The sequence below is a fragment of the Oryzias melastigma genome, linkage group LG7 (assembly GCF_002922805.2).
Source record: "Oryzias melastigma strain HK-1 linkage group LG7, ASM292280v2, whole genome shotgun sequence".
NCBI lineage: Eukaryota > Metazoa > Chordata > Actinopteri > Beloniformes > Adrianichthyidae > Oryzias > Oryzias melastigma.
In genome coordinates, this window is record NC_050518.1 from 19754285 (window position 1) to 19767734 (window position 13450).

The 13450-nt window shown below is 37.5% G+C and overlaps 2 protein-coding genes across 2 annotated transcripts in view; one reads left to right on the top strand and one right to left on the bottom strand.

Moving 5' to 3' along the window:
• The window catches only part of ints11 (integrator complex subunit 11), a 14091-nt gene extending 7529 nt beyond the window's left edge, over positions 1 to 6562 (bottom strand). The window contains exons 1-11 of the mRNA XM_024293597.2: positions 6376 to 6562; positions 6037 to 6134; positions 4652 to 4725; positions 4352 to 4580; positions 4142 to 4240; positions 4034 to 4068; positions 2292 to 2430; positions 2131 to 2195; positions 815 to 1004; positions 646 to 729; positions 477 to 566 (exon numbers count right to left, since the gene is read on the bottom strand). Of these exons, the coding sequence (XP_024149365.1) occupies positions 477 to 566; positions 646 to 729; positions 815 to 1004; positions 2131 to 2195; positions 2292 to 2430; positions 4034 to 4068; positions 4142 to 4240; positions 4352 to 4580; positions 4652 to 4725; positions 6037 to 6134; positions 6376 to 6403 (1131 nt within the window). The 5' untranslated portion in view covers positions 6404 to 6562. The remainder of the gene's footprint in view (positions 1 to 476; positions 567 to 645; positions 730 to 814; positions 1005 to 2130; positions 2196 to 2291; positions 2431 to 4033; positions 4069 to 4141; positions 4241 to 4351; positions 4581 to 4651; positions 4726 to 6036; positions 6135 to 6375) is intronic.
• Positions 6563 to 6930: 368 nt separating this feature from the next.
• Positions 6931 to 11037, top strand: LOC112159502 (ceramide-1-phosphate transfer protein). Its single transcript, XM_024293612.2, has 3 exons — positions 6931 to 7092; positions 7203 to 7356; positions 10067 to 11037. The coding sequence occupies exons 2-3, from the start codon at positions 7223 to 7225 to the stop codon at positions 10587 to 10589; spliced, it is 657 nt and encodes a 218-aa protein (XP_024149380.1). The 5' UTR covers positions 6931 to 7092; positions 7203 to 7222; the 3' UTR covers positions 10590 to 11037.
• Positions 11038 to 13450: the final 2413 nt, after the last annotated feature.

Below are 13450 nucleotides of genomic sequence, written 5' to 3' on the forward strand. Positions count from 1 at the left end.
AATGCCACAAGAACATGTTAACAACACCAAAATCTGGGATCAGTTTTTTTTTTTGCTTTATTGTTGTTTATGCTTTTATTGCATCTACTTTCAAATGTTTTGTCATTTTTTGTTCATTTATTTGAATCGTTTTTAACCATACAGTATCTTGCTAAATCTTCGTTGCGTGAAGGTGCTTTGTAAATGAAGTTGACTTAATTTTGGTGAAATGCATTAATTTTCTCTTATTTTTATTTTTATTCTTATTATTATTATTTTTTTATTCATGGCACGGAAATTTTTTACACATTTTGTGAGTTTTACTAAACGGTCTCCTTTATGGATTTAAGGTAAAAACAAGACAGAGATGAACAATTTTTTTTTAAATATTCTAACCAAAAACTGAAATGCAACTTTAAAATTGGACTGAAACTCTTGCAGCTCCCCCTAGAGGTGGAGAAGAGCATAAATTGGATCACTGGTGTGAATCTCTTTACCGTTGCTCTTCCCTCCATCTCCAGCTTCCGTTGTCCATTAAGGATTTTGTGGCCTATAGTTCCTTGCACACAATAGCCGGGCATGATTACCTAAAAAAAATAATAAAAGCATAATTATTTGATGTATTTCTTTAGAAATGATATATTTTTTATCTGTCTCAAGATTTACCATGTTCTTCTCATTTCCCGCCCATTTCTTGAAAATCTGCAGAGACTGGCCAGCGTGCAGCATCCCCGGCGTGGCGAACACCACCTGAAGAGCGGAAACAGCTTCAGCTTTAATGCTGTTTGATATCACAGAATGTCCGACTGTGATCCGGGAACCGGAGGCGACTCACCATCGGTCCGGGATTATCTGCGTAGGAGCGATCGAAGGCCTTGATGTGCTTAAACTCAAACATGTTCCTCTGCACAAAGGTTTTCCGAATCTTCTGGTTGGTCCACGTTATGAAGAGCTTATAGTAGTGGTTTGCCTTCTCTGTCAGGCCAGTGGAGAAGTAAATTGGAGCCTTTAGGTTCATTCTCTCCCTGTGCAGGAGAGGATTAAATTACTCGAAATAGAAATCGAGAAGCAATTACAGTCGAGAGGATTGAAGTTATTCAACCATCATGTGAGCAGTAATGAGGCAGATATTAGAAATAATCGTTCAGGTCTCGTTTGCAGCTTTGTCAGAGACGTTCCTAGATATTCACTCCAAAGAAAATGGTCTTTTTGTGTTTTTAACATGTTCTTTTTCAGTGTTCCTACAAGTTTCTTGAGGTTAAGTTTCAGATGTTTTAGGACCTTTTTAAGGCCATGCACATCAAGATTAAGACCAATGTCTCTGCCTATTTCCCATGTTATTAATTATTTCCAGTTTTATTAATTTATTCTCATTTTATGATCAAAACTGTAGCTTCTTATCTTGTTGTTTGTAGCCGTAATGCTTCAGCGCATTTCTTTTCTTAAACCAGTGGTAGACATTCAGCATAATGGTGCACAGTGATTGGTTCTGCTGCTGGTTATTTCCAGTATTTGATCAAAACAATCATGGCTGAAAAATTACAATAAATTATTTTTAGGGTTTTTTGTTTAAATATAATTTCCAAATTCATAAATTCAATGCTTTTAAGACTTTTAAGACCCCACTGGAACAAATTCAAAAGAACAATTAAAACTGTGTTTCTGAATATGTCCTAATTCATATCTTGTTGGATCAGAAAACTGGATGCTAGAAAAAGCTCAGACAAATGACGCGATTACTGAAATGGGCATGGCAAAGTCTCTTCTCCCTTGAGACCAACCTGACCCGCTCACGCTTCAGTGTGCGAGACATGATGAACGTTGAACACTCATGCTGTAGCGAATTGTGATTCTGGCTCAAAACTGTACGACTGGATTGATCCAATAATGCTCGTCGTTATTTTTGCGCCACCAATGTTAAATTGAGGTCCCGCCCACAACCCAGAATGGTATTTCTAATGAGTTCCTGCCAATGGGCATAAAATATTTCTTAAAAAACGACTAAGACTTTTTTATTTTGGTAAAAAACATCATAATCGTAATTAAAAGATCACTGAGGACGATTTATTATATAAAAAATGATGTTGGAGTGGGACTTTCTGAGTTTTTTTCTTTATATATAAAGCTGAGACATTTAATAGAACAAAATACCAAAAAGTCTCCAGGAGGATGCAGAGCTCTTGTGCTCGTCCAAGGGCAAAAACCGGAATGAGAACCTGCAGGGTTTAAAAGACCACAGGGAGTTTAGTAATGAAAGGAAATCAAAAATATACTATTTTCATCTCAAAAATCGATGCATTCGACATGTTTACCTTTCCTCCTCTTTCTATCGATTCGTGCACTTTTTTCAAGAAATCCCTCTCTCTGCATCTCTTTGAGTCCCGGATGGTGGTGGCGTACGTGGACTCTGAGATCAGGATGTCTGGACGGCATTTATCAATCCATGCAGCCCTGCAGACACACAGCGGGAATAGAAAAGAAATTATTCTGAATGTGGGTATTCATTTAAGGGGATTTTGAAATCATTTTATTTATTTAACAACATTTGAAAACAGCAATAAGAACAAAAAATATACATTAAAAAAGATTGTATGTTCTGCTTTAAATTTGAAAAATTTCAATAAAAATTCTGTAAGGTCCTTCCCATAAAATGCTAATTATTTGAGTTTAAACATGAAAAAAAATGTTCTATACAAATAAATAGAATGCAGTCAGCTCAACTCAATCCTTCCTTTTTCTATACAGTATTTCAATTTTAAGTTTGTGTTGCTTTTGGAAAGAAAACATCAAATAATGTGTTTTAGGAGTTCCTGGGCACATTCAACCGGAAATCCACACAGATCATCATCCAGACACTAACAAAATGACTGAGAAACCCCAGCTGTCTTCTAAAAAAATAAAAATCCTCCCATTGTAATCTGTCTGCAATTACGGACAACCCTTTGGTTTCTGATTTCAGGTTTTAAAATGAATGCTATATATTTTTCATAACTACGACATATGTTTACAATAAACAAGTCAAAGTTTGAGTGAGTTTTAAGGGGGAATCAGGACAAAAGATGAGGCATTGATTTACCAAGCTGCTATTTTAGGGTATTCCTTTGTCATGTTCTTTTAGTTGGTACCAGCAGTGGATGCAGTTTATTGTTTCTAGGCATAAAGCTTAAAGTTTCTCAAATGCCATCGACACAAACTCTACCTATAGTGGAGTTGTAGCAGATGCGTGTTGCTCCAAGTCGGACTGTCTGCACCATCAAAAATACAGGCTTTATGAGGAATAGCTAAAATTTTACAAAAATACTTTTTCTCAAGTACTCTAAAAAATATTTTTTTTATTTAAATAGCTGGAGATACCCTTAAAAAAAACTTCATTTTTAGTGTTGTAAATGAAGATTTATGCAGGTCTCCTGTTTTTTTACCTGCTTTCCTACCAACACAGGTGTGGGCAGCTTATATTAGCCTTAAAAATACTTCACGATACACTTACCACACACACAAAACAATGGGATGCTCCATTTTCATGACATGCCTCACACACCTGTGCTCCGCTTAGGATGCAGACACATTTCTACAACTCTCCACAGGCCTAGACAACCCAAAACTCTGCAGCACCCATAGAGGTTAACCCCCTGTACTTTTAAGTTTGTCTTAATTTTATCCTCTTAGACTCCAAGTGGTCACTCCAGATAAAAGAAGATTTTGACCCTTAGTTTACTCTACAATCTTCCATTAAGAGAAAGTTTTCTTTCCTGCAGAAACTCAAATGCTCAGCAGAAGGATTTACACAAAAAACATTTTTTTATTTGATCTATTGTTCACTTTATATTATCGATATTAAAATACCAAGAGGTGGTTTGGGGGGAAAAACAGCTTTAAAGAACTCAGCAGGGATTGGTGTGTTTTTCCTTTAGTTTTGTGCCTTGAAAAAAAGAGTTAATGCTTTATAAATAAATGTACTAAATAAAGAAAAGAGAGGAGAAATCAGATGCATTTTTGGTTTTCAGAGGTGTTGCTTTAGCTGAAAAGCCAAAAGATTAAAGTGAAGGTCACTTACCCCAAATGTCTGTCTGGTGTCATATTATAGTCTCCCTGAAATGAAAGGAGACTTTTATGAGTTGGCAGTTGCTTCATTTAAACAGAGTTCAGACTTGTTTACACTCACAGTGTAGACCACAGACTCCGATCCCACTTTGATGTGCACCATGGCGGCTCCCAGGACATGGCCTGCATAGTACGCCTTGATCTCCAGCTCATCATCCACCTGCCAGCAGCCAAACAGAAACAGCTTGATTTGCCATCAAAAGCGACGAGCAGCTGGCTCAGAGGAACACGTGGCGGGAGCGGCGCGTCCAGCTCAGCGTCAGTCAGGCACCTGAACCGTTTGGTGGAGGTTCAAAGGAACCACTTTTTTCATGCAGTCCTTGATCATCTGCGAGGTAAAGAAGTTTGTTTCTCCCTTCTTGTCCACGGTGATCTTTCGGAAATCCTCCAGCAGAATGGGACAAATGGCTTTGGTGGGGTGAGTCATATAGATGGGCCCGTCGTAGCCCACCATCTCACTCATGTAAGGCAGAGCGCCACAGTGGTCCAGGTGAAAATGACTGACAACAGAACAAAAGCCCTGGTTTAAAACCATAATTTTATTACTTTACATAAAGTTTTGAAAACAGACCTGATGATCACACAGTCCAAAAAGTCAGTCAGACGTCCGTTTTGGGTTACGTAAGAAAAGTCTGGAAAACGTCTCTGAAACAACAACACACAGTTTAAGTGAATTATAGCTTCAAAGTAAAACGTATTTCTAGCGTAAAATAATATTTTAGCAATATATATATGTAATGTAGAAAAATCACTAAAACATAATAATCTAATACATAGATTTCATTTTTTTATGATATGGAGCAAATATTTTCCTTTCACTGAAAGTGATTTTGTAAAGAACTACAATTAACTATTGCATAAATTTAATTGTTAATACTATATTTGCTCAATTCTTAAGCTATTTGTTTCTTTGCAACGAAAGATAAATAAAATACACATATGTATACACATAATATATTTATGTTTGGTAGTTTATTTTATCCTAATTTGGGTTAAACTATCGAAGAATCTGCTTATTTTGGATCAAATAATGTGATTACATCATGAAATATGAAATACTGCACTAAGTTATATTTTTTTGGTGGAGGTGATCTAATGGTATGGGCCAGCATCTAGAAAAAAAACACTTTTTTCATCGCTGGTAAAGTTTTTGATGCAGATAAAAACTCAAATACTAACTTTTATCTAAAATAAACTATACAAGTATTTATAAGTAGATAGGAGCTAACTGTTTGGTGCATTTAATATTTGACGTTGGTTTGCGTAAACAAAATGAGGTCAACAATAGATTTAAGTATTTAAAGAACCACTTCGATCTCATTTTTATGTATTTTAAAAATGTTCCAAGTGGTCTCTTAATTGTGATATTGCCATTTTAAGCCAAAATAAAAAAAAAACAAATTGTGTTGTTTCCTATGACAGTTTCTGCACAGCAGCAGGAGTTCATTAGAAAGTGTGGTGGCTAAAGTGTGTGAATGTATGTGGGTGAATGTGACTGTAAACAAAGACGTACATGGATCTAGCCATCTTCAAGTGGATGGGAAATGGGAGTGGGCTTACTCAATACCACCAGTCCTGTCCAAAAGTCAGAGGTGAATTTCTAATGAACTCCTGCCGAACTGCAGAAACTATGTCCTAGAAAACAACACAGGCTTTTTGATTTTGACTAAAAACAGCATTATCATGGTAGAAAGACCACTGGGAACACTTTTACAGTGTTCTTTTCCACTTATGCAGAAGCTCTTCCATCTTCTCAGCACACTGGTGACATCTGTCAACACATTTCCATCCCTGTACTGCCCCTGCTTCACAATCTCCAGAAGGGAGCCTCCTCTTCTTCTTCTTCTTGTCCTCATAAACAGTGTAATTGATGTATCTTATGATGGCCAGTTCTCTTCCTGTATAAGCGCTTTACGAAAAGAGCCTGCTGTCGCCATGGTAACGCCGTTCACTCACATCGTCGTTGTATCCCATGTGCATTCCACAGTCAAGCATGATGTTTTTGCCTCCGATGGAGACGAGGATGCAGCTGCGGCCCACATCCTGTCCAGCACCTTGGAGAGGGGGACACACGCACGCGCTCAATAATAAAACATAACAAACGTGAGGTTCTTTAAGCAAAACGTAAGATGTGAACAACAATACTTCGTATGATTCTGACACTACACAAATTGTCTGCTTTGCGTTCTGGGGATTCAAAAACTCTACTAAAAACTAAAGCTTTCATTTTTGAGATAGAATACCGACGTTAGTCTGAAAGACTAGCTAGCATGCTAACTAACCTGCTGTACTCACCCAGAGGAGTTACTTTTATTTCAGGCATGTTGTCTTAACCAAAGACGCCGGTAAACGATAACGACGTTTCCCGGCTTTTGGTAAATTACCCCTAAAAGAAGAGAAAATGTTAAAAGTTTTGAAGTTTCACAAACGTCAATTCATGCTGTTTTTGAAAAAAGCAACGAGCTAATCTGTAAAAACAAAACTTCCGGTTTACGCTTTCAAAATAAAAACCTGCCGGCGAAAGAAGACAAAAGTACTCTTAAAAAGAGTAACCCGCTAAATGATGTTTTTACTTTATATGCTTAGCATGTCAACAATATATGTGAGCAGTTAACTGAAACAGAGACCTCCTGAAATTATTCATAAATGTAGATAGCTTGTTCACAATTGAGAATAAACACTTTGTATCTTATTTTGTAAGCAAAGATAGTCGTAAATCATCATATCAAGTTTTATTCTGAAGTTTGTTTTTTATAATAATACTGTGAGTTTATTTTGAAAGTATAACCAAAAATTTCCGTATTTCCTCCTTCGAACTAGTACGCTACTTACAAACACCGGTAGGGGGCATCATTACACCCACCATTGTACAGCTGGAAAGCATTAGAAGAAGAAGAACTTCCTGTATTTACCGGTCTGAGTCTGCGCAGTAGAGGCGGATCAAAATGACCTGTCGTCGGAGTTAAAAGGAGGGATGCATCATTTTTCTTTCCCTTTGCTCTTCCCTGTCAGGTAACGACACTTATATTTGCCATCTGTGTGTCCCGTCCCGTAGCCCGCTGGTTTTGGTTGTTCTCACTCACACGTTCTCCTTCATGTTTTCCGGTGTTTGTTGTGCACAGCATTTCCTTGTAGATCCATTATGGCTGGGCCCACCGCATCAGAGAACCAGAACTTCTGCTTTAAAGACGAGCTGGACGCTTTTAAGCTGAGTTTGTCGCCCAACAAGGAGGTGATTCTCGAGCATTACTTGGCTGGATGGAGTGGACTCGTCAAGTGAGTGCTTTTTTATTTATTTATTTATTTATATGGGGGTGTCAAACAGTTAAGTTGTCAGCTGACATTAAAGGCTAAAAAATGATTGAGAAAACTCCAACAAATATCAAAGTAGTTCACAGTTTTGATGAAGATCAACGTGCTGATCCTGAAAGCACCAGTTCTGCAGGGACCAATACAAACTTGTTTTTCTAAGTCAACCTGCTGTTCAGGTTTGTGGAGTCAGGCGGTTGAGATAAGACTCGGCACCAGGAGGTGGGCGACAAGTAACCGTCCTTCTGGTAAACTGGTAAAAGTCCACAAAGTACTTCTTTTGTCTTGTTGTTTTTTTCTCCATCCTGTCCTCTCTGAAGCCAGAGTGTGATCCACCCTGAGTGTGGATCTGCTGGAAGTTTCTTCTCATTCAAGAGGTCTACTTTCAGCCCCACACCTTTTGTTATTGTTTCAATTTAAAAGTATAAATGTCTAAAAATTAGACTTTTTGCTTTGAGAGAAGTGGATTTGAAAGAGGACGTTGAATCCTGGAGGTGGAGACTCTTCTAGACCAACATGACTGGTTCAGTTTGTCTAAATGTGAAAACACGTGTCTGTTAAAGGCAAAGCTTTGACCTCTGGAGAAATCAGACATTTTCAAGCTCCTAATTCTTCCAAAAGTTATTGTTTGGAATTGAGCGAGTCATGAAGAGTATTTCTGTATTCTTATGTCAGTTCTTAAACCATAAAATCACTTTCCCAGTCTAAAGAAAATGTTGTCGGTAAAAGGCTTATGCGGTTTAGGGAGGTCGGGTCAGTGAGGGTTAATCCATTCTCAAACAACGCCCCCCTTCTTTTTAAGCGCTTGTATTAACTGACACCAAAATCCTATATAATTAAATATTTAAGCAGTCGTAATTAGTCAATTTTTTTATATTTTACGTTATTCAGGTTATAATCTGGCCTATCAGATGCCTCAATAAGTAATCGTAATAATAGTCCAAAAATTGAATAAGTAAAGTCTCCCATTGAACCTTTGAAATGCCTGACTGGTACATTTGTGGACTTCCAACAAACACACTCTTGATCGGTGAGACTGGTTACCAAAAAGTGATGACCCAGACCAACCAGTCACTGCTCACTGTTTTCTGTTCCAACATGGCGACGTCTGTGCTGTGAGGAAAATTGTGACTGAATTGATTAGTTTTGTTGAAATGGGAAGTAAGTCATTTTCATGGGTGATGCCACACTCGGTCCAGTTCACATACACAGTCAATGTGTCCAAAGAGCTGTCTAAGAACACCAGAAACAACATTTTGACCTCCACCAGGCTGGGAAGACTGAATCTGCAATAGATACGCAGCTTAGTGTGAAGAAATCAACTGTGAGAGCAATTATTAGGAAATGAAAGACACAAAACCACTAATAATCTTCCTTCATCTGGGGCTCAACGCAAGATCTCACCCTTGAGGTCAAAATGATCACAAGAACAAAAATCCCAGAACCACTTGGGGGGACCTAGTGAATGAGCTCCAGAGAGCTGAGACCAAAGTGACAAAGACTACCATCAGTAACACACTACACCGCCATGCAGGGACTCAAACCCTACAGTGGCAGATGTGTCCTCCTGCTAAAGCCAGTACATGTGCATGTTTGCTTGAGAGCATTTGGATGATCCAGAAGAGGATTGGGAGAATGTCCTATGATCAGATGAAACCAAACCAAAACAGAACTTTTTGATAAGAACTGTTTGAAGGACAAAGAATGCAGCCAAAGAACACCAAACTGTAAAGCATGAGGGTGGAACCATCATGGTTTGGGACTGGGTTTTTTTTCAGCAAAGGGACCAGGACGACTGATCTGTGTAAAGGAAAGAATGAATAAGGCCAAGAATGTGACTTCTAAGTGAAAACCTCCTTCCATCAGCATTGACAATGAAATGTGTCAGAATGATAACCATCTCAAACATAAAACCAAGAAACATTTCAAGGTCCTGGAGAGGTCTAGACAGTCTCCAGATCTCAACTTCATAGAAAATCTTTGGTGGGAATTGAAAGTCCGTGTTGCCCAGCGTCACCCCCAAAACATCACTGCTCTAGAGGAGATCTGCATGGAGGAATGGACCAAAATACCAGCTACAGTTTGTGAAAACCTTGTAAAAACTTACAGGAAACGTTTGACTGCTGTCATTGCCCACGAAGAGTATATTACCAAAGTACTGAGATGAATTTTAGTTATTGACCAAATGTTTATTTTCACCATAATTTACAAATAAATCCTTAAAAAAATCAGAAAAAATGATTTTTCTGGATTTTGTTTGTTCTCATTTTGTCTCTAATAGTTGAGGTATACTATGATGAAAATAACAGATCTCTTATCTTTTTTAGAGAACTTGTGCGATTTATGGTTGAATAAATACTTTTTTGCCCCGATGTAATATGTTCACAACACTACAGTTGGCATTGATTTTGAATTTAACCTCAGAGGCAAACAAAGCGTTTTGGAACCAGACTATCAGTACGTTTATGTGGTAACACTGGTTCATTTTTATTGTAACAGGCTTTGGACCAAAAGGGAACTTTTCTCATTCTGATGCTAGAATTTATTTGAGGAGGATAAATAACTGCAGCTGGAAAACACAAAGCTGAAATATTTCAACTTGTTCTGTTCAATCAATTTTTAAAGTTTGTATTTCCAGCCCAGAATCTGATGCTGACCAATTCTGTTTCTCCTCAAGGTTTCTGAACCGCCTAGGGAACGTCTTTGGCTTCATCTCCAAAGACGCCAGCAGCAAGATTCAGATCCTGAAAAACTTTCTGAACGGTGAACACGGCTCTGAATATTTCACCGTGCAGTCTATGGTGAAGTACGAGCTGGAGAACAACCTGGTGGACCTGAAGAAAGCCGGCAGCCACCCGGAGTCGGGCTGCCGCACTCTGCTGAGGCTCCACCGCGCTCTGAGGTGGCTGGAGCTGTTTTTGGAGCGCCTGCGCACCAGCCAGGAGGACGGCAAGACTTCTGTCATGTGCGCCGACGCATACAACGAGTCTCTGGCCCAGTTCCACCCTTGGGTGATCCGTAAGGCTGCGGGACTGGCGTTCTGCATGCTGCCGGGGCGGCTGTCGTTCTTTGAAGCCATGAACGTCGGTACCCCCGATCAGGTTGTCGCCATGCTCGGGGAGGCGCTGCCGGTTGTAGTTGAGGTGTACCAGATCACACAGGACCTCTATGCAAAGCACGATTTGCTCGACATTCCGTAGAGAGGACGACGGATCGGATCCCAAAAACCATCTGAGGACTTTGCTGCTACGCCTGTTCGAGACAGGACAGTCTGAAACCACTAAAGCTCCTCGTCTGCATTTAATGTAACTTTAAATGATCTTTTAAATCATTTGCTTGTTAATTAATCTGGGTTTAGAATTTCTCAGAAAACTTGAAACTGTACAAGAATCATTCCTCATAAGGTGTAAGCTGATGTGTTATTGATGTGTAGTAACAAGGAAAATATTCATTTGAGAGTTAATTTATCCAGAAACTGAAAATCTGTTTTGTTTTTTTAATGGTTAAACTACTACATTTTAGAAATGTCAGTCTTGTAATGAATTGTAAATAAAGCAGATTCTTTAAATATTTGAATGTATTTCATTAAGAAATGTTCCTCTGTTAGTTCGTAAGTAATGAATAAAAATAAACGGGCATTATAAAAAATACTTTTTTTTAATTTTCTTTTACCTGTCGTGCGACTTCCGCCATCTACAATTTTTGGGGTTTTTATGGACGTTTTAATTTAACAATTAAAGGACAAAAATACATAAAATTACACTAAGAAATGAACATTTCAGAAGTGTGACCAACAAATAAACTTAATTTATTCAAAAACAAATCGGTAAACAAAAATGAATTTTTGTTAAGGATTTTGTTGTCATTTTTTTGTGATTCATACCCATTTAGTGACTTAAAAGAATTAATGAAATTGCATGCAGGAAATTATTACCTCTAATTTTATTTAGAAATAATTTTGATCTCAAACGTACTATATGATTTTTTTTTACAGTACATTTAAATAGCAAAGGGAAAAAAAAGTTGAAAATGTGATGATGTAAACAAGACAATTGTAAGAACATGTATTTAGTTTGGCGATGGAAGAGGTTAATCGTGTATTTGCACATTTTCATCAGAAGGGGACTCTGGAGGACAGTAGCTGGATTGGCTCCAGCAACCCTGTGACCCCAAAAAGCGACACAGCAGGTTCTGAGGCTCAATGAACGAATATTTAGTCTTGCTTGAAAAATGTGATTTTTTTTTTAACCAAACACATTAAAAAAAAAACTTGCCAATATTTGGACGGAAATAAGAACCAAACTAGTAAAAAAAAGGAAAAAAGCCAAATTCAGAGTTTGATCCTTGATTCTGCTCACAATGATATCAGTATTCTAATGTATGTTGCTATAATGTTCTTCATATTTCTCTGAAATTGTTTAAAATTCAAATTTAATATTTCAATCAGTAGCATGCTTCACATGTTCGTTTACTTTTTAAAAAGTCTACATTCAGAATTTGGCCACCAGATGGCAGCCTTGCATCAGTCCACGATTCACTGCATTCTCACCAAACCAGAGCTTCTTTTTTTATTTATGATTAAAAGTTTCACAAAAAATATCGTGTTTCTTTATTCATGAGTTGGCTTTAATTAGTTTTGGAGATCACTTCCTAAAAGCAGCAAACTGTTCAGATGAACACAAATATAGGATCATGATACGTTAGATGTGTAAAACGGTGCAAAATTAAAAAAGAAAGAATGAATTATGCAATTTTTTGAGGGACAGACATTTTTCCCGGCAGCAAAAAAAAGTAAAAGAAGAGGTTTTAAAAAGCCTGCAGACTTCAGATGCAAGCCCCTCCCATTAGCATCCTTTATCCCGCCTCCTCCAGCAACGCAACCGTCGCCTAGCAACAGCAGTTCTCTGTGAATCTCATCCAGCCAGTACAACAGGACAGCATCTGGTCATTTGATGTTCTATCTGCCCTTTCATGTTTTCAATGGATCGTGAGATGAGTCAGTCGGCGGGAGATCAAGCCCTGTCTGACTCGCGCAAGAAGAAAGCAGCAGACGGGGGGAAAAAAAGAAAAAAAAACGTGCTCTCCAGTTTGTTCAGTGGGATATTAGTGCAGTAAAGTCACTGTTGCTCTCATGCATCCATGCTCAGTTGATCAGGGTTTGTGTTGTGCTTCAATAGGCGGGGACTCGACAAGCCTGCAGCCCTTCCTGCCCTACTTTCCCCACAATACTGAACAATATGCACCGAAAACAAACGTTGACCTTCATTGGCCTGCAGTGTCCTGATTAAATACATGAAATGTGCCTGATAATGCAGAAGAAACACTGAAGGAAATGACTCTATTTTGGTTCACATTTGCATACAATCACCTATTTTTCTGTAAATATACGTCGTTCAAATACTGCTCCATAATTTTCTATTTTGATTTCCAGCTGGATGTATGTCTAATGACTGCTATAGTGTCCAAAGCTGTTTCCCATAAAACAAAAGCAATTCATTTGTGCAACACATTTTATGCACATTAATAATAATTTAACTATTTTTTTTAATAATTTAACTAAAATTAATTTAACATAATTTCAGAAAGGACCAATTAAAATCGAAATAAAAACTGTAAAAAGAAATACTATAGTAAAAAAAATAAATGTAAAATTAGATTAAAAGAGAAGAGGGCAGAAAAATCAAATAAAAAGCATTGATTAGAGTAAAAAAAACACATTTAAAAAATAAAATGATTTTTTTAATCGCAATAAATTGAGATTTGAAAAGAAAGGGAAGAAAAAGGACAAAATAATATCACAGATAATAGAAAAAAAAATCAGTGAAACCGTAAACAGATACTCAATAATTAAAAAAAAATGTAAATAAAATTAGAAAATATATAGGGTATAAAAAAGGTAAATCAAAAGCATCAGTTTGGGTAAAATCACAATTAAAAATAACCGTATAGGTGATGATTTAAGAAAAACTTTTAAGTGAGATATGAAAGGAAAAAAACAATAAAAATTAAAAGCACAGATGGGTAAAAAACAAAATGTTAAACATAAAGGGACTCACAATAA

What these genes read in the sequence shown, in the direction of transcription:
- LOC112159502 (XM_024293612.2), top strand. Translation starts at nt 7,223, where the DNA reads ATGGCTGGGCCCACCGCATCAGAGAACCAGAACTTCTGCTTTAAAGAC. An exon ending in GGATGGAGTGGACTCGTCAA is followed by an intron (nt 7,357 to 10,066) that starts GTGAGTGCTTTT and finishes TTTCTCCTCAAG; the next exon opens with GTTTCTGAACCGCCTAGGGA.